The 23,215-nt window shown below is 24.7% G+C and overlaps 1 protein-coding gene across 1 annotated transcript; it reads left to right on the forward strand.

Annotated features, from left to right (window-relative positions):
• Nucleotides 1-30: 30 nt before the first annotated feature.
• On the forward strand, nt 31-19,264 carry LOC132922111 (uncharacterized). Its single transcript, XM_060985450.1, has 4 exons — nt 31-324; nt 6,400-6,464; nt 14,773-15,037; nt 16,824-19,264. Exons 2-4 carry the CDS (start codon nt 6,400-6,402, stop codon nt 17,199-17,201), a joined length of 708 nt encoding a protein of 235 aa, XP_060841433.1. The 5' UTR covers nt 31-324; the 3' UTR covers nt 17,202-19,264.
• The last annotated feature ends 3,951 nt before the right edge of the window (nt 19,265-23,215 follow it).

Here is a 23,215-nt window from a genome sequence, read left to right on the forward strand (position 1 = left end):
TTCAAACGGACGCCAAATACGGTGCAATCTCGAATTTCGTAGGAGTCGCTGTTCCGCGGGTAACCGCCGAGCCCGAAACTAAACGTTCAGTGCGTTAGGCAGCCGGAATTGTACACATTATTGCTAATATGTGTGCACGAAAAGATAACTTAATATTATTTTAATTCAATTAATCTTAAATATTTTGTAAACTATCTAGTCAGTTGTTTTTAACTTTTATTGTTGATGTTTAATAATTATTAATATTATTTTTATTTTTATTTATACATATATTTTTAAGTGTTAATTTTACAATTTTTTTGGATTTAAGTACACTATTTTAAGGTATTTATTTATTTTTGTAAATAGATTATTATTTATCACACGTTATCGAACACTATGTACTATACTTGAGTAATTAACTTAAAATTAATAGAAATAAATGAATTTACAATACCTATAGGTAATATAGTTTCGTTATGTGTATGTAAACATAATTGTAAAAAACAATAATTTCAAAATCTTTTTATAATTTTTGTGTAAAAATGTTATTACCTATACAAATTCAATATTAAATGATTATAATTAAATAGATCAGAATATTATTATTCAGCCTATCTATAGCATGTACATAATAAAAACCAAATGTATTTTTTTCACTTATATATATTAAGTATTAAACAAAATATATTTAATATAAATTATTAACATATAATGGTAATTGTGTAAGTGGTTTAACTAATAATTTGCGTAATAATGAATTAGTGTTTAAATTCAGTAACTATATTTAAAATGTAGGTACATTTTAATAATAAAATAATAAAATATACCTTATCAGATTAGATTAGATTTTTGTTAATTTTAATTCATGTAAATACTTCTATACTTCTATTATATATTTTATGTAGTATAAATATATTTAACTGTTCTAATTAGTTTTTATTAAAAACAATCTTAGTGTCAAATAAAAATTTGTCATTGCATATAATATAATCTACAAGATATAGATGTATACTCACTACTTTATAATAAAATATACTGTTTTACTTAATTAAAATTTTGGCTATAAGCCGGCATCTTTTATTCATCTAAATATAAAAGTAATACAAGCATCTGATTAAAGATATTATGCTTAATAATCAGAACAAAGTTTTACTTTTATATAACATAATATATCATTCTATGCCAAGTTTATTTATACATAATCAAAATTCTGTATGCATAACAATCACACATACTGGTTGTACTGTATCATGTATGAAGAATGAGTAAATACTTGAAATAAAAATAGATTATAGCCAAAAATGAACCAAAGTATAACCAGATAAGGTATCAAAAACGATTAAAATGTAAGCATTATTATATATTATTATATTTTAATACGCATAAATAGATACTCACTTATTAAAATAAGTTAGGTTCATTCGTGAATTGAATACGAAAGAGAATAATAATATTTGAAATACGAATAAGAATGATTTAATTTTACTATCATTCAAATAAATAATAGCAATGTAATAGAGCAACATAATATAAAATGTTTATATATTTTATAATATATTTATTTTGTGTGCAATTTACAATTAAATTAAAAAAATATCTACAATATCAGCTATCAACTGATATAATCATATTTGAAAATTTTTTCTTTAGTATCAAGATAATAAAATTCCAACTATTTTATTTTTAAAATACCTTAACAATTAAATTTTGTTTGCTTTTTTTGTAAAGATAGTATTTTTATCTTTTCAATTACTTTAATATTATCGACCAACAAATAAATTAAAAAAAAATATTCACTTGATTTTTAAAATCAATTTAATTAAGATTTTTTTGTATATAAGTGTTTTTTTTTTACCGCAAACCAAATAATATGAAAATCTACATTTATTTTTATTTTAAATAAAATTATCAATAGGGTATTATTAGAATCGTTAAAGAACACCCAAATAGCCAAATATACACTAATTACTCTTATCCTTATCAGTCATTGCACTTGTATATTTAGTCAAAACATGATTTACATCACACTATTCACACTGACACTAAATATGAATAATCAATTACTTATTACGTAGTATGTAATATTATTATTTAGTAAATATACATTATACATGTATAACTAATTTAAACAAACATTTAAATACATACTTTTATTTAATATAAAGCACTATCAACACCAACTAAAATAGTTAAAAACTAAGCTTTGGTGAATAAAATATAATATAATATATATTGTTATTACAACAAATTATAGTTTTAAATGTATTAATATAAATAATTTAATGGGTTTATACTTTATACTGTATATGTAATTTATTACCGGGTACATTAATTTATTTAAAGTTATTTCTATTGTTATACCTATTACACAAATTAATACTTTTTTAAAATTCATTTCTAAACTTTCTTTATAAATCAATAATAAATAAAGTTTCTGATAGATGCACTTTTTAAGAATGTAATTTATTGAATTGTGTAAATATAATAAACATAATATAACCATGACAATAACATAATTCACCAATCATAAAGATTTATGTAACCATTATATTTCACCCGACTTTAAAACTTCATGTACAAAACATGGTAGGTATTAAACAATATTTAAACCAATTATTACAATCGATTCCGCTTAATAAAGACACCAGTTAATAAGGACAACCGCTTAAACGGGACAATTCTTCAATTACGAAAACAATTAATATATATTTGTAGGGTAAACGTTCATCGCTATCTGGACCACGAATCCGAATAATTAGGACATTTTTATCGAGTATGTCTGTTTTATAAATAATTAGGGTATAATATCATCTTTTTTTCTTTTTGTATTATTAAATATTTTATATAATTGTATGTAATTTGTAATAATAATAATTGTATAAAAAATCAGTTTTACAACAAATTTATAAATGTTCGTTTTTTTATTTCGGATTATTGGGACAACCGCTTTATGGGGACAAAATAACACGCAACAGATGTGTTTCAATAAAGCGGAGTTGAATGTACTAACACAATTTCATACTTATTGTATATTATTATAGTTAGTATAGTATACTACTAGGTACAATACATTTATTAATAATAATTAATGATAAGAAACAAATAACAATATAATATCAAACTATGCGATGCCTTTTTATAAGCATAATAAAACATTTTAACGACTTTCAATACAAAAATAATCGCTTAATTATTTATTTTTACAAGAATTTCAATCATAATTTATTATCAATTTTATAGTTATATTTGCTTCTTGCTATCCTGAGGCTTCGTGAAATAAGAATTAATATATTATGTATTTATGCATTCAATAAACACATTATAATATTACACACATGAGTATAATAGCAATAAAGGCAATAAGGCATTTTGTAGGTATTATAATAAACCACCATTAACACCGTCCTCGTGGGTATAACTTGCTCAAACCGACAGCAATTCATTTAAGTAAGAAATATCAATCTCAATTTTATCGATACAAATCTATAACAATAAAACTGTTTAAAAATGACAACAAGTTTTTACGTGTTAAAAACAAAACGCATTTACCTATACTGTAAATGTTTGTTTAGATGCTTAATTACCATTATATGCTTGAAAGATATTTATATTAAAATAATAACATTACATATTATAGTACCATATTATGTCATAATGTGTTGTCCACATGATTTTCTAAATTTAAATACTTAACACATGATAATATTAGAAAAAAAGAATAATTATTCTACGTTATAAGCTTATAACATTGTAATAATATTATGCGTACATGCAGTCATCGCAGGTAAGTTATTGTTAATTTCAAAGCAATGTATAATATTATAATAAAACCTCAATTTAAACATGAAATTTTAAAAATATCGTCCATAATAGTATTTGCGAATAACGTAGGACAGTAGCCGGTAGGCGGTAGGTTACGCCTATTTATAGATCATAATATTATCTGTGATCGTAGAAAGGATATAAATTTATTAAGTTATTAGTTATAAACTTATAACATTTCAAACTCAAACGATTTGAAATTTTAAACGACAATAATGGGTCAACAGTCACTCGACAGCATAGTTTTCCTACTTTGTTTTGCGTAAGCTTTCAGGCAAATCGCTTGGTCGCCTGTATTCATCGTATATTCGTATACCTGTATACGTCATATGCATAATGTAATATATTTCGCTATAACATTCGTCAATGTTATTAGTGGCGGAGAAAAAATCAGCCGAGAGCAATATAATAATGTCGTAGGTGTTTCCCGCGCATGTGTGCGTACCATTCACTGACCGGTTCTCGTTTTGTATGAATGAGAAATGTCGGTAAACAACAATATTGAAATAATTATTTATATTATTCATTCTCAAATAATCCAAGAGCAGTAAAAGGTACACGCTGTTGCACGACGATCATATAGGTGTGTATACCAAAATAAAACCCGTTTCCGAACACCTGAGATATTGTTCCGTGACACATGGACAACAACGATGAAGTCATAAAAATTATTATTATGCACCTATTATATTAATATTATCACTACGAGACTATTGCACCAAGAACTTTATTTAAAATTGTAGACACTACAGTAAACGTTGAAATGGTTATAGGTTATATTAGGTACGGTACATTGAGGTCCTTCAGGCTTCAGGGTGTGAATTATTTTTATAAATTAAATCGTTATAATATACTCTTTTATTTGTACAATCGTTATCGTTATCACATATGTATATATTATAATATTGGTATTATTCTACCTACCTTCGACTACGCATAAGGCATGATCTGCATCGCCAAAATAATGATAAGTCATTTTTTTTTTAATTCGTTCCATTTACACGGTTTGTTGTGTACATATTATTATACATAATGAAAAATAAAAACATGCACAACATCTTTACTGTTAAGTGTTAACAAATTATCATATACGGCTTTAAACATTTTAGAAGAGTTTAAAATAACGAATAAATAATGATCTATCATATTATAACGGATATCTATCGACACAGTAAATACTTCACTTTAAACTTATAAATGAATATACCTATATCAAAACATCTATTTTTTATTCAACATTTAATAATATATAATTCATAATTTGTAAACGCTTTTGAGTTTTCTCTATATTTTATAAACGGTATTAAATTATGACAATTTTATATATTTTTTTTTCTTTATGTTATGAAGTAATGATATAATAGTGAATATTGAATCATGTATGAAATCGAGTACTAAATCAAAATGTACATGTATAATATTATATATTATAAGTATACAACATAATATAGTATATAATATCAATATAAAAACGAGAATTAAATTAATTTAAAGTAAAATGAATTTTAAAATTTAAACTTCAATTTGGTGTATTTTTTATTTACTTAAGCATGATTATAGACTAAACTCAATTATTATTTATAAAAATAATATTTTTTTTACAATAAAAGTTTAAATATGTAAATCATAACATTAAGTATAATGTAGATACAATAAATACAAATCAACTTGAATATTATATGACATTGTATTACAACTCCTATGAGTGAAAATATACATGTGCATAATATACTATAATATATACGTTAATGTAAAATCTAAATAACTATAGTGACGAATTCAAGAGATAAATTTTGTTAACAACGTTAGACAGCTCACTTTTCTTTCTTAACATTTTGGTTTGTTTTTTTTATAGTACGTAGATTTAAAAACTTAAATATTTTTTCCAAAACTTTATTTTATAAATATTTAATTAAATCCGTATGCCATAACCACACATAACTATACATAATTACTATATTACTAGTGTCCATTTTAAATTAATTAAATAGCTATAATTGTATAATAATATTATATTAAATAGATTATATAAAATTACATACATAAATAAACTATATTACTAGAATCTATGTAGAATTTAGAATTTAATTTATTAAAATTTAAAATGTTTGATATTTTTAGATTTTAATATAATTATTAATTTTAACAAAAATAAAATAAAACTAGCGACTTTACAATAACATATTTATATGTTATTTATATGGATTGAATTACTCAACCAATCAATAAACTTAACTATAAATTGGATAAACACGAATGCAATAATTAAATGATATAAATAACATAAGTTTAAAATTAGTGTACACGACAATTAGAAAGCAATAAATGTTATGGTTATCTTTAAGAAACGTCTATATTTTCTATAATATTCAAAACTGAGGTAATGTTATCCACATTTTAAAAAGATTTTAGTAATCTATGTGTAATGTGTACAGTACATAATATCAAAATATAATTACGATAAAAAAAGTAACGAAAGTCAATCAATTTTTGAATGAAACAATTATTATAATTTATAACATATAGTATAAATTACTATATATTTAGCCCTCATGGCTATAATAATAATCTAATGTTAATATTTTTTATTTTCAGATGCAGGGTATTGGTATTAAGACACAAGACAATGGAATTTTACCAGCAAGCAAAGATATTGGAAAGTAAGTCATTTAAAACTTTAAAACTGTATAATGTACCAATATTAGGTACAAGAAATAATTTGAACTTAGTAACTTACAAAAATATATTTATCTGTGATACGACTGATACTTATTCTAAAATGTCTTTAGAATATATAAGCCATTCAAAAATACTTTAATGCACAAAAAACTGTTAAATAAGCATGAAACAAATGCAGTTTATTTCCCACACGATTTTTTAAATTTTTTTCTTCCCAAATTGTATTTTTTAATGTACTGAATACAAAAGTCTAATTCAAAAATTCTCGCAAATCATTATTTTGGAAGTTATATCTTTCCAAAGCTTACAATTTTACGTATTTACGCATGCATGCGCGAAATGCTGTATACTTCAGCTTTTTACTTTGAAGAAAAAAATCGAAAAAATCGAGTGGGAACTAAACTACATTTATACCCACCAATAAAATATAATAATAGCCAAATAATAGTTTTAACAGTATTTTTATTCATCGAAATATCAATAACAATCTCATATTGACTCAAAATAATTATTATGATATTTTCTTAAGAATTTACGGTATACGCATTTCAATCGTAAAATTATATTCGAAATATAACTGTGTTATATCGCATAACATTGAGGATAGGAAATTTGAAACACAACTGTTAACTATCTTAGTACCAGGAGCGTACAAGAAGTTGAGAACCAATATTACCCACGGTGATTCATAAATAAATACTGTATAAACATTATAAACGATTAACAAAGGGACAGTAATGCACAATAATATTTCATATTTTATTCTAAGAATCACCATACACCACGTTGCATAAATATTCCAATTTTCAGCAAGGTTTAATTTGAATTTTACAATTTTATCTAGATACATAATTACACGCATATGATGTATAATGTATATTAATATATTATAACATGTATATTTATAATAACACCAATAAAATGAGCACATGTCGAAAAAACATAAGAACTACAGACAATACATAGTCTTTATATGGAACCTGTGAATTATATAGGTGACATAATACGATGTGCTTGTGAACCTATGTCTTACCTCAAAGTGCCATTCTCGAGTGCTCGTGATCCTTGGAAACGACGGAAACAGATGATACGTCTCATCGGATAAAAAATTATAACTAATGAAACTTACAAATAACTCATAAATATTTTCACACTGAAAATACGCACTCAAGGACAACAACTTGGAAACGGTTTAATCGAGAATCGTTGAAAATCGTAGTAGCATGGTAGACGTGGATATCGGGTGGCCGCCTGAACCATGACATAAACATCATGCGGCTGTCTGTTCACGAACATACCTATATGCAACGCGATTATTTAATTTAAACCATGGTATGATCGAGGATGCTGGCGTTATACCACGGTCCATGACTACCATCCGCATGGTTAACATTAATCCGGGCTTTCCACTAGATAAAGTCGTGTATAGTTAAATATATTCAAATTTTAGGTAACGTGATGTGATCAACATGTTGTTAACTACGTATTAAATATATGGAACATGACATGACATGATGAAGTGGAAACTCGGTTAGGTACGTAAACGTCGTAAACAATATGGATTAAGCCAATAGCGGTCGTGATGTAAAGTTTAATTCCTCAACCGTGGTTTAAATTCAGTTAACACGTTTCATAACCGAATATTATATTCGTGAACAGGTAACCATAATATTTTATGTCACCAGGTTGGATATTTACTTGCAAATGGGTGACCATAATATTTTCGGTTGGTCTGGCAATTTTCTTGCCGTAGCCGCGTTGTGACGTGGTTCGGTTCTCAATAATTATCTATGAAATCATCACTCATCGTTTGCGTAAAAATTTTGCTCAATGCAAATATACGACTATACGGTGAGATTTAGACGAAACAAGTTTTGTGTATAGGTACCTACGTAACATAACAGTAAATCAATCCACCGAGAAGGTTAAAAAAGAAAATGGTGTAGAGGCCTCCTTGATAAATTCTCACCCCCTCCCTTCCCACACACCCACAAAAAACCTACCTACATCATGCAATTCATGTTCTTGTATTTAAATATTTAATTACTATTACTTGTTATGCATATTATTGTATAGTTGTAAATTCATTTTCACATATAAATAAAAAAGTACCTACTTGTAAACCTTTTAACTTCCGTTCTGACAAAATGTTTCGTTTGTTTCCCAAAGATTATACGAACAGAGTTCGATGAATCAAGGTAAGATGCACATTGCACATCCGTCTCCAATATATATATTATTCATAGGTACCTTGTACACGGGATTCCTATGTGACTGTTATTTATTTTTGGCTTAAGTTTCTTTCACCACATTCTTCGAGAAATTAAAAAAAAAATTATCAGAATTTACGTATTTCACAGAATTAGCGATTATGCAATAATAAATTGTCACTCAGACTTCACTTCGAAGTTATAGACATTTAAAGTTTATCAATTTATCATTTATCACACTAATCACCTCTTCGGCTGTCGACAAGTGTTCACAATTGTGTTGCGTGTGCAGAGAGACTACAAATTGCTGAAGTCATATTATTGATAAGTAGCTAGTACATCATAATCATAGAGCTGTCCAAATCCGATAGATTATTACCATCATTATATACTAATGCAATTTCTGATTACTGTAGAAGATTATACATATAACCAGCAAATGTACGTATATATGGATGGAGTGGGCGTAAAGCACTAAGACGTAAAAATTCTGAATATGTTTCTAAGTACAGTCTTAATATAAATTCATATAATATAGCATTATATCAAAGTTCAAAACATAATAAATTAATATATAAACTATACATACTAATTTATATCAATATTATAATAAAAACTTTCATATTTTTAATTTAATCGTGAAATTGTTTTACACTTGAAACCATTGATAAATACTATATAATGTAATCGTAATAAGTAATAACAATATTGTTCAAAATGTCGAACCCTATTTTTTTTTTTGTATATACATAGATCGTTTCATGTACTCGGTTTTTTTTAATACATTAAACTCGATACAATGCATTAATGACTTAGATAAAACATTATAATCATGTCGGTATAATACCCGGAATGTAAAATTAAATACCAGACGGTAGACACAAAACGTATATAGCAGCGCTATCTAGTGAGAAAACAAATTCATTCGCTCGTCTGCACTCATAAATGGTTTTTGTTCTAAACGATGAACAAAGATAGCGCTGCTATTACAATAAGACTTTTGACTGAATAACTATATTAACAATAAGAAAAACGATAATGACATGTATCATTTTGAACTGACACGACAGTCAGTCGTTCCATCGGAAAGCGGAAAGTCTAAACCTTTAGGGTTTAAAATAAAATATTATTACTAAATTATCACCAGTATCAGGACTTATTTTTAACGCAAATTCAATTAATGATGACTATAGTATAAATAATAGCATAGAAAAATTATAGCTAATTAATATATACTAGATATAAGTAGTAATGAGTGATTATTAATACGATTTTTAAGTGATTAGATTAGATTAGAAACTTCGTAAATTAAAAATAAAAACATTGATTTCGATATTTTAATTCTGTAGCACCGTGAATCAGTTTCATTCATGACAGTATCAATTTGATAATATTATAAATGAGAATAGTATATTATATAGTGATAAATGTGAATAGTAAAAATATATTTTATATATTTTAAAATATATCTACCCATATTTAAAAATGTGCAATCTTGCAAATACAAGAATAAAACAAAATTATATAAACAGCAGTCTATAGATTTTACGAACATTTATCGTAGGTAACTTTTAAACTATCAACTTTTCGTTTTCAAGTGTTAAATATATGCTGTCGATTTTCCGCGTGATACCCTAATATTTGTCAAAACTAATAATACTCGTTAAGAACAAAATAAAAAAATGTACATATTATGTATAAAAAAACCTATTAATTATTAATCATCGTAACATTTTCGTGATCGCTAGCTGTTAATCACTGCCGTGTGCAACTATAGGTATAATGTATACACTACTTATATAGCTATTTATCATGTTATTGATAATGAGTAATGACAAATATTTCAACCACGGACTATATATATATAGTCCGTGATTACTGATTTCAACTGTCAATTGTGTAATGACGTATATACTGTTTACCCACACAAACAAATCGAAAAATGTTTATATATCATAATAGCCCGATCACTGGGCCCCGATGTACAATTATATGATATAATTTATATCCCATATATATTATTATATTATTGAATTAATTGCTAGAAATAGGTTCTAAGTTCTACACTCTGAGCGTCTGAGCAACGGCCGTTTTGTTTTTGTTTATGGTTTACAACTTTCTATAAATGTAAACAAAAAAAATTAATGTTATCGTTTATTATATCCAAATGGAATTTCAAATGTATTGTATATTTTTTTTTTACGGTAAAGGTCGGGGAAATGGAAAAATTACGCCACTGTTACACATCTTAAACTCTCGTCTATTTTATAACGGACTTATTTTCACTATCCCTTTGAAGTTAACCTATTGGAACCACGAAATAATTCAAAAATGGTGTTGGCTTAAAATGGTGATTACTGATTACTTTTTTTAAATTCGTATCGTTAGTAAATTTTTCTTTTTATTTATTACAACTTTGTCAAAACCAACAATTTTTCTCTATCTAAATTATTTAAAAACTTTTTAAAGATTACATTTGTATAGTTGTATCTCGTATAAAAATGTCGACTCCCTTTATCCATTTATGATCTCCAATACCCTACTAAAAAACAAAATAATATTTCAATAACACGTGTTTTTATTTTCATAATATACCTACGTTATCCGACACTGGTATAAATTATGTACCGTCGACTAAAAATATAACCCTAATTTAAATTATAATAATTATTAACAATATGTATTTTTTTTTCTGCTGTTTTTTTATACCAATGAAGAAATCTCAATAATCTTTGTTTTTACAATATTCAAATTGTAAAATTTTTCCAAAATTTATTTACAAGGTATAATCAACTTTTATCGTATAAAAAAAAATATTCAATGTTATTTACTGTTATAATATTAGACATGTGCACGCTTGTATATAAATAGAAAATACCCATATAATAGGTAGACTATACATTATTATGATTTATGAGTTATGGATGTATTTATTTATACATTATTATTATTAAAGTTATAGAATATAATATTATTATTAATTAATATATTAATACGAATTCGGAAGACGGCAAAATATTTCAATGCAGGTCATCGACACTGTCTAACGGCTATAGGATTTCCCCCGTATTTCGACAGTACACCCAAATAGTTTGCTCTTTTATGTGTATATACTATATATACTTTTATAAAATCATACATATTTATTTATAAGTGTATACCATATCGTCTATATCTGAGTACACTGTACACGTAATGACTATAGTGTGTTAATTAATATTATTGTTATATAATATTGTACGGATAGAAATTGTTTTCGTAAAATTATTAAATCGTGGAAAGATGTACAATGTACATAATGCACTAAGGCCTTTATTAATAAATTGATATGTATAAAAATATTATCTGATCTGAATATTAGATGCTTGGTTGCACCAAAGGATAAAGCCGCTTATGTATATTATAAACGAAGAACGAACTCAGATAGTACCATAATTAGGTCGGGTACATTTTGGGAATAAATACAATTTCAGATTTCGAAACACAATGTGGACGATATCTTAAAAATAATTTCACAAAACAACATATTTTTATTTTTGAGACCGCTTACTGGTCAAACATAATAAACTAAAAACTTTAGTGTTTGTTGTTTTCATTTAAATTTTTATTTAATTGTCTTTCTTACTTAAAAAATGCGAGACTTTTGCATAAGAATATGAGCTCAAATTATTGTTGTAATAACTCCAATAATAGTAGTTTTTTAAAACCATTTGTGATGTACATTATTTTTTGCTATATAAATCATTTTCAATAGGCCATAATAAATCAATACAAGATCGCTTGTTCGTTTTTGTTGTCCCTGCGATAAAAAGTTTTTATATGAGCACGTATATATGTGTATATACCATTTACGCAATAATATAATACGTTTTAATGACTCAATGACCGTCTAGTCTGAAAACACTTTTCACTCTTCAAATCTTCCGTATTTATTTCTGAATACCTAAGTATTATATTACAACTTTTATTAACAATTCTCTACCTGCCTGTTTGAACCGGAAGCAGAGTCGAATGCGGGTGATATTCCAACGGTCGTTTGGCTCTTATAATACCTACAATGGGCTACAGTTTCTTTATTTTATGTTCTACACCCAGACGTCATTTAACTGTCTACATTTCTGCATTTCTGCGATACACCATTATTTGACAATGCGTCTTTTAACAGAATATATTGATAAAACGTAATAGGTACTATTTTGTATAAAGAAAAAATTCGTAACAAAAGTCGAATAGCTGTGAATCATCGATGAGTGCGTGTATACACATGGACTGGCCGGTCCATAGTTCAATATTTCTATTTTATTTTATTATATATAATAATATAATACTACTCTGGTATATTGTATCTAATTTGAGTAATTACCTAAGACATGATTATACTTTTGTATAACTGTTTTAGAAAATTATTAAATACAAACGTATCTTACTGTATTTTTTTGTTTATAGAATCCACAATTTATTTTACGTTATAATATTTAAATATATTTAGTAGTAAACAATGAATATTATTGACACATATAACAAAATTATTAATTTTGCATTTTTATTTATTTATAACATGTAATTATATCTAGAATACTGGAATCAGTGGAATCTAAATTTTGTCTGAAAATAATTTGTACGAACGAAACAGTTTTTGAAATGAATTATTTTCATGATATAATATTACAAATAACAGTTAACGCCAATCGCTAATGACGTCATTATAATTCAATATTTATAATATTTTGTCAATATAACATTTTTTTTTTTTTAATGTATTAATTTAATTAAAATAATTAGCTGTAAAAGCAATAACAATAATCTTATCCAGCCAATATGTTAAAAAAAACTCGAATAATACGTTAAAATATAAAATAAATTATTAATATAATCTAAATTACTTACTTACTTACTATAAGCAATAAATACAATTTTATAATTTCAATAATTTAATAAGTAAATTAATTGTTATTAGAGTAATATTTAATATTGAATAGATAAAAATGCAATAAAAATATATTATATAGTATACAACTAGTAATATTAGAGTTAATAATATGAATATACTAGTCATAAATTAATAAGAATTAAATTATTATCAACATATTATTTATTACAATATTATCATAATTTAAAATTTTTAAAACTATATAAATTATACATTAATGCTAAAAACGACGTTTTTCTTAATTGTTTAAATATACAAAATATAATACGTTGGTCATTGTCCATTGACTTAAATTTTTAATTAATACAGTTTGAAATAATTATAGTCAACATAATGTACCTACTATCTTCGATTGACCGATAAGTAATGCCAAATATAATAGGTATATTAATTATATTATTATGTTAGTTCTCTTCTACTTACTTGTTAGGTCTTTGAATAAGATTTATTTATTAGTCAAATATAATTTGGCTATTAGTGCTATAGTGATTCTATGTATAAATTACACTTAGATATTATTGTCTCAAACACAATACAGTTGACTTAGTGTATTAAAATTATTTATCAAATAATGACTCATTATATTTCATTTGACTTAAAAAATAAAGATTTACGAAATACAACATTGTTATTAATTTATTACTTGTTATTTATTAAACATAACCTTTTTTCAAAACTCTTATATTAGTTATAATTTTGATGAAGTGAAAAATATATTATTAAACAAATATCAGTAATAAGTTTATTCAAATAAATTATTATCACTTTAAAATATTTATAAAAGCCCAACAATGTACAATGTAGCAATGATGGTAAAATTCTATTATATACCTTGGCCCACTATTTGGTAGCAATAATTTGTGATCGAAATTCAAAATACATTTACCGCTACCACTATCGCTGCGTCGCCGCCGCAGTATGTAGGTACATACATTGTACTGCTTGACGCATTTTTGAATGACAAAGAATATTTTTATATTGTACCTAAAAATAATAATAAATAGAAAAATAGTAATAAACTATGAACTATCACTACAAAAGTAATTAAGAACTTAAATATTGAACTCTACAAGACTACAAACATGTATTAATAATTGGATAATTGTTTTTTTTATTTATGAAAAGTGAACATTTAAATTGTCTTTATAGAAATCGCAGAAAATCTCGATGGAAGCTTAAATTTCATCATCAAGCATTACCTCCAGAGTATTTGAACCATTATGAAGCATCCATGATGTCTCCTCAACCATCTTCGGGAATTTCATCATCTCCTACACCTATCCTTTTCACAGGAAATGTCAAATCAAAACTACCACCAGAAGCTCAAACTAGTGTTCGTTTTGATGATCTACCATACATGGGAGAGATGACATTAGATAATGCAAAACCACGGAGAGGACGCAAACCAAAAAAGGTAAAAATTATTCATATTCTGATGTTGAAATAAACTAAGTTACAAGTGATTATAGATATTTTTTTATGCATACATTTTAAATGTCATTTACCGAAGCAAAATATTTCTGATAATGCCATTGTAAAAAAATATCAAATTTTGAATCAATAGTTAATTTTCTATAAATATTTTAAGTTTTGATGAACAGATTAAAGTGGTATAAGGCTGAACCGCAAAATGTTGGTTCACTACTCCGCTTATCTAAACTTTAAATATATTATATACTTAAACGTCTTAGACCTTAAAACTATCTGTCGTCGATCTTGTAATTTGGTTTTTATCCATCAAAATTCCTAGTCAGCAAAATATTATGCTTCATAGTATGCAATTAAAATTATAAAATAATTAAATAATATGATACAGATTTTAAAAATTAAAATCTATATCTTTTTTCCCTTTTTCGTATTTTAGATTCTGAACGGAATGATGAATGTATTGATTTTACAATGATGTGTGTTTTTTTTTTTTATTTTTGTGTCTGTCATCACGTTTTGGAGTAGTAATAATACTTTGATTTTCGACTTCAGCCCCTCTTTGAAAAGGAAAATTCATCTAGTTGGTACTTGGGGGGGGGGGGTCAAAAGTAAAAAATTTCCAGTAGTTTTCAAAAGCGTCAAGAAAAACCCTGAAAAAATAACGGAAAAACGGGAATTTTTACGCATAACCTGCACTTTTCGACAAAATCGATTTTTTGATTTTGCTGTAACTCAAAAACGAATCATTTTTAATACTTGAAATTTTCATCAAATTTTTACTCTCCTCGACCTACTCTCCATCTCTACTATATAGCAGAGCGATACCAACTTGCCCACTTTTTTAATATCATTAAACATAATTATTTTAAATTAAAGTTCGTTTCCTGGCTTTTAATGTTCCTACGCTTCTAATTTAAATATATAAACATCTGATTGAACTCCCAATAAAACTTATATTAAATATAATATTTTATAAAAATTTAAAAGTGGCCCAATTACCGTATATACCGTTTTAAAGAAAGGTTAATTGTGGTCCAATTCCCGGACGCTCAAAAATGTATGTTAATTCAAAAAAGTGAAAACTTAAAAATAATATAGTTAAAAAGTAGTTAATGTATAATAAATTATTTTTCAAAAATGGTGTTTTACAATGACCTTAATATATAAATTAAAAAAAATATTTCAAAACCGTCAATATATTTAAAAATAGTATTAATGTTAAAAAAATAATTCTTGACAATTATTGACCAATATATTGTATATATATGAACAATAAGCAATAAACAAATCCATATGTTTAATTTTACTGTTACTATCTGAATATTGCCTACATAATTACATAAATATTACTTTGTACGTAACATATTATTTTTATCTTCTTAAAAACGTATGCAAGTAATCTTATCAAACTACACTAAACGCTATCAAATTAAAAATATTAAGTATAAACACGTTAACATAATATAATCAGTGTTATAAAACACCTTATATACACAAAACTTTATAATTAATTAGTTCACTTTTATGTTTAAATACTACATTGCAGATTTATGAAAAATTTTATCAGTATAATTTGACATTAACGTGATAATAACTAAACACCTAATAAATCAAAAGAATTTAAATGCATTCCACAAACTTATGAATAGTAGGTTCTTATCAAATAAACAATATACGATTTAATATAACAATTAATAATAATAATAATAGAACAACGAATTATTGAACAATTTATCTGTATTTTCTAATTAGATGTTTTCATTACATTGTAGGCTGATATATGTCACTTGATATATAAAAACTACGGTACAACCGTTGTAGAAGAACCGTTGAACCTTTGCGTCAGAGACCAGATATCATCAATAAATGATTTTCAACTACCTGGTTCTGCCAGTCTCCAGGAAACGCTGAATATTCAATCAAAAGACTCTAAACGTAAGAGCAAAAAGTCACTGGCTCGAGAGCGTTTGGAAAAAACATTTAAAGAAAAAGGTTTCTTAATACAAACGCAACAACTGGAATCCGCCCAAGGTGCCACATACTGTAAATTTAGACAGTTAAGGAAGTTTACACGGTATCTGTTTAGAAGTTGGAAACATCATTTACCTGGTGATGTCGTAGACAACGGTGTCAATAGTCAGATTACTTGAATTGTCAACTAATTAAATAATATGATTTATAAGTGTTCTTTCTATGAGTGAATTATATCTATAATAATTCTTAGAACTCAATACACAGACGAGTGTAAATTACGAATATCTAAGTATTTAGAAACGAAATTAAAATCAATGTGTTAAAAACATAATTTAATAATTTATTGGAGACAAAGAAGTTTTGTTGGTGAGTGTTATTATACAATTTTGAAAAAGAAAAACGTATTTGCTGAAGGAAAACATCGAATTTAAATGTCTAAATGACGTAAAATTATAAACAACACATGAGCTTAATGCAAAGTGAACTTTGACGTTTGTCTTATGCAATCTTTCATTTGTACAATTGGTAATACAATTAATACTTAATTGGAATTATTAAACTCGTTTACTTGAATTTACACCAATACCATCGTTATTCAAAAAAAAAGTAAATATTTAATCATTTGGTAACAATAAAATAATTTTAATGAAAAAGATACTATTCATTATTAAATTAGATTTTACTTTTTTTTAATTCTTTTATGATTTCCAAAACATGGGATCGATTAAAATGAAGATTTTCAATGAATTCGTTTACTTCCTTAAACACATTTATGTATGGGGAATGAGTCGATTGGAGACCTTGACATATGTAATAAGTTATAACGTTTCACAATATAATTTTAAAAACTATTTTTAGTATAAACGTGAACTTTAAAATATATTGTAAGGAATGACGAAATACGAATAATATAATTATATTTGGTCTACATATTTATAAATTATATTATTATAATTGTATTTCTCTTTTTGATATGACTTTGTGAGATTCAATTTTCATAATTATTTATATTAACACTGTTTCCAAAATTATTGGTCACGTCCATAATATTCTGTTGTCTTGTGTCATATTATACAATAATATGTAATAATATTATACGTACTTATTATGTTTGTATCATATTTCTTAAATAAAACGTGCGAAAAATATAAACCAACCGTCAATCGTCATAACACATAACAGAAAAATATATATATATTGAACATAGATAAGATAAATGCATAAAAACACACATTTATATATTATATGGTAGGATATAAGTTTTCAAAATTGTGACTGAGATACCTTTGTTATTTATTATATTTCAATTAATTTTGTTTTTAATGTATTCATTTTTAAAATAATTTATGAACATTTTAAAAAAAAACGCTCATAGGTATATATTATATAATCTAATAATATTTTATAAATATTTTTAACATCTCTTTTTTTCAATATTTAAAAATCATACACACAAATACATCATATTTATCTATGTATAAATCATTTTTTAGTTTTTACTTTCAAAATTGAGAATTTGAATATCAAACTATTTGTATACAATACATTTTTCAGCATTATAAAAATTTTTACGCACAAATATTTAAATAGATTCTTGAAAAAGAATACTCGGTTTATTTATGAATTATATTAAATTATATGATCATAGATGGTTAACTATCAATGAATGATAAATAATTATCAATGATAGTAATAATATGAAGGCAACATCCAGAAAGGAATAAACTTTCTCGTTATATATAATAATGATATAAAGAAAAAATGAAGAAAAAAATACAATTTAAAATCAATATAAAAATTACTTTATTCTGTATTTACTAGGTTCGAAAATGTATCAATAAATCAAATAAATTAAGTATTTAAATATATTTTAATAGTTTTAATGTATTTTACAAATATAAAATATTATATATTGATGAACTAACAAATTATTTATTTATCTGTAGACTGTGATAAATAAGGTGCTATTGGTGCTAAACCACCTATAAAAATGTTATATAATATGTTGACAAGTATTTTAGTACCTAGTACCTATTATACCTAGTGTATATGAACACTGATCTTTTTTGTTTTTTACTTGTTTTTACTTTGTTTAGTAATAATATTTATTTGTGGTTAAAATATTGTTACCAACACCATAAGCCAAGCTAATTTGTTGAATTATTTTTAATTTTGAAGAATAACAACAAATGTATTATTATAATAATTATATGTTTTTATTAAAAGAAATTTGTGTCAATATGTATTAATTTTTTTTAAATGCATTTTCATAATATCAATAATATCGTGGATAATACAATTTGAAAATGTAACCTTTAAGTAGTAAATAATAAACATTCAAGGGAATTCAAGCTTTAAGGTAGGTATACTTTTTTTGTATACAAACTTATTTACAGATATATGTTTATAATTATTTATATATATTATTATGTATCTAAATATTGAAGTACATTATAAATAGTAGTATAATATTATAATATCAAGCATGCTGATCCAATTTTTTTTTTTAATAATGAATTTATTAAAATTCTGATTTTCGGAATTATTAAATATACTCCTTATTTTCAAATTCTTTAATTGTTTTGTACTACTTGAGAAATGTCTTGTAGTAACACAAATTACTGTTTTCCGAATGAGAACTTAATTTTTTTTATTATAATATGTTAAATGGATAATTATTTTTAATAATGTTGATTTACCTAATTCAAAATTCGAAAGAGTATTTGCTCAATTAAAGATTACTTTCCATGAAATGTTTGTTCTCGTTTGAAAAACAGAAATTTGTATTTTCGCAGAATGCCCTTGGCCTTAAGTAGTAGGTTTAACCAATCTCAAGAATATGATCTTTAAGGATATTTAAAAATTCTAAACCTCAGATTCTGAATAACTTCATTAATGTATTATTAAAGAAAAAAGGGGTGGACATATTTAGTAAGCCACTCTGTATAAAATTATAAAATTATTCACAGTTTATCAAAATGAAATATGTTTACATAATATAATATATTAAGACTATTTAAATATTCGTAATAGGTATACTTACTATTGTTAGATAAGATACAAGATTAAAATTACCACTGAGGATGCCCCCTGATTACCTTGTGTTTTTCATTACCTTAAAGCAGTAAAAATAATCCAATCTTTCAATTTGGAAAATGTTAAAAATAAAAAAAACCAGTATACTTTTTAAAATAATCAGGAAAACGACAACAAAATACGAAAAACAATGCTTAAGCAACAGTGTAAAATAATTAAAAATATATATTTAATCGTAAGCATATAGATAAGAACTTTAATCACTTAATATTACTATTTTTTATATAATCTTAAAAGTATTTTGATTAATTTTATACTATTTACCACGATTATATTCACACCAATTTAATGTACTAAAGCAGGGGTCACCAACTGGCAGACCGCAGTTCGCATTCGGACCGCAAACACTTTTTTTACTCTTATCCGCGGAGTAGATTTAAAAATTTTTCTAATATAAAAAAATAAAAATTATAAGTATGTCATATAAAATTTATATTACGACAAAAAAAATTAAATTAATTTGTATTAAACAAATGTATAAATAAATCAATATAATTTTAATTTAAAAAACAATGTATTTGTAAGTAAATTATTAAAACTGTTAGGGACTGCGACCAGCATGGTAAGTTTCAAAACGGACCTCCTTAGAAATATTAGTTGGTGACCCCTGTACTAAAGTATTAACTTATAATTAATAACAATAATATATTTGCAAAAATTAGCTCAGCATATCGTATTAATAATAAAATAATGAATTACCAATAGGCAATAGTAATATAAATAAATTATTAAATTATAAAAAAAATCCTAGAATAGAAACTGACCACTGACACACATCATACAGTCTCTGCTTTGAATAGTTTTTCCTATGCAATTATTTATTATTGAATTTAATTTAACACATAATATATTAATATATTATACAGTGACCTACTCAATAACGAAGTACACACAAAACCTATAACAGTAGAACGATTTTTATGATTTTTCTTATAAATACATTCCATAAGATAATATTACATAGGTACCCATAATAATATGAAATTATTACGTATTAATGCATTCAATATTTCAATAACAATAATAAGTTATTTTTTAAATAAATTAAGGTCGTAGTCTGTCGTATCAGACTCGTACGATAGTTTCTTTGTCGCTTAAGAATTAACTTTTAATCGACAATATCGACAGTTGTATAGTTGTGGTGAAACCTAATGACATCTAGATTCTAAATGATACGACCAAGGTGGATAATATATTATATCCACCTTGGGTACGACGAAATGAAAAGCAGTGTTCCTAACCTAACATGACGTGTATATTCGTTAATCACGGTTAACTAATCGCACAAAATACGTTTATGATTTCTAAATTTCTTATTAATTAAGGATATGTGACAGTTTTTTTAAAAATTATAATCAATTTGTTTTTTATCACGATTTTTATTATGTACCTACCTAATTTTTAAATTTTTATTTTTATAACTATAATATGCGTTTTCAAAAACAAAATACAAAATTAGCTGTATATTTTTAAACATATTTTGATGATTATGATTGCATATTTCGATAATTTTGTGCAACAAATCCCGAACCCTAATAATAACTAATTCATTTTGAATCCTTTAAAATAAATTATAATATTTATTATTCATGGTAAGTATATAGCTTATTTTAATATATGAATGTTAATTGTTAATTTAAATGTTAAAATTTATGTGTATGATTTTTTTTTTAACAAAATGTAGTTTAAAGATATTTTATTTTTATTAATCTAAATCCATAACTATTATTTAGGTAATAATTTATCAATTTAGCGTATATTTTTATAACACTCAACAATACACTGTACTATTTCACTGGCGTAGCCATAATTTTTTTTGAGAGGGGGCTGTTAAATTTTTGTAAAATACAATTTAAGATTTTTGTTGCGAATTGTATGGACCATTAAAAATTAAATGATTTTTAAATTTTCTTAATATTTCAGTAGCTATGCTACGCCACTGTACTATTTTTAAACACAGTTTGTATTCTGATGATTGTAATAAATTTATGAAATTTAGTCTCATATAGATATTCATGTACAAAATAAATCTAAACGCAATTCTATATGATCAAAAGAAAATAATAAAAATATAGAATATTAACATAATTATTTCATCTTTGTAAACATTTAAAACATTTCCGGGTTATACAATTTTTAAATATTTTATTTCTACGCTGGTTTGTTAATAAATTCTTTTAATAATTGATAAAAAAGGATAATGTTTAAAAAAAATTTTAATTCTGTTTATATTTGTTTTATATAAATTAAGTTATTACTTGTAACAATTATAATTTATGAATTTATTATATTAATTATTATAGAATAATGTAGGTACCTAATGTTTTATCCTATATTACTACCTATGTAATGTAGTTTGTATCTAAAACACAATTATTTGATTATGTTCCTATACGTATTTAATTTAACATTTGTTTTATATTTTATTACTGCAGGAATTATTCTATTAATATTAAGCCTATAGGCTATCTATGTTTTGAGAAATAAATATTATTTGCTAGTAGTTACAATAGTTACATATTAGAAAAGTAGATGGATTTAATTTTTAAACGATTTTCGTAGTGAAAAAGTATGAATGTTATAAGCTGGATATGACATTTAAATTTAAAATCTATTTATATACTAAAAGGTAGAACTTATAGATACCTATGAAAATAGTTAATATAATATTATATAGGTGTTAAGTGCTATACTGCTATTAACATTGAAACATTAATTAACAACCCATTTTACTATTATTCATAAATCAATTGAATTATTACATATTACATTGAATATATAAATAAAAAAAACATTAAAACCTGAACAATAAAATCATGATATTGTGTATTTATTGAGTTTCTATAAAATTGACCTTTAAATCATTTTAAATAAATAACTATCATTTTATAACTACCCAACTGTATATTATATCACAATACTATAATAACAAATAATTATTTTTTATTATTATTCTCAATTTATCAGTTATCTATTTGACTATTTAATATTTTTTTAGTTTAAATTCTACGTTGTCTTGACTCAGTTAACTTTTAATCATGTGGCATCGTTGATATCACTGTTAATAATCAAATAATCTAGGTACCCTAATACT

Source organism: Rhopalosiphum padi, chromosome 2 (genome assembly GCF_020882245.1).
Source record: "Rhopalosiphum padi isolate XX-2018 chromosome 2, ASM2088224v1, whole genome shotgun sequence".
Classification (NCBI taxonomy): Eukaryota; Metazoa; Arthropoda; class Insecta; order Hemiptera; family Aphididae; genus Rhopalosiphum; species Rhopalosiphum padi.

Bases quoted from the DNA above. Each gene is read 5' to 3' on its own strand.
- LOC132922111 (XM_060985450.1), top strand. From the start codon at position 6,400: ATGCAGGGTATTGGTATTAAGACACAAGACAATGGAATTTTACCAGCA. The intron at 6,465-14,772 runs GTAAGTCATTTA...TTGTCTTTATAG, and splicing joins GCAAGCAAAGATATTGGAAA to AAATCGCAGAAAATCTCGAT. The intron at 15,038-16,823 runs GTAAAAATTATT...ATTACATTGTAG, and splicing joins GAGGACGCAAACCAAAAAAG to GCTGATATATGTCACTTGAT.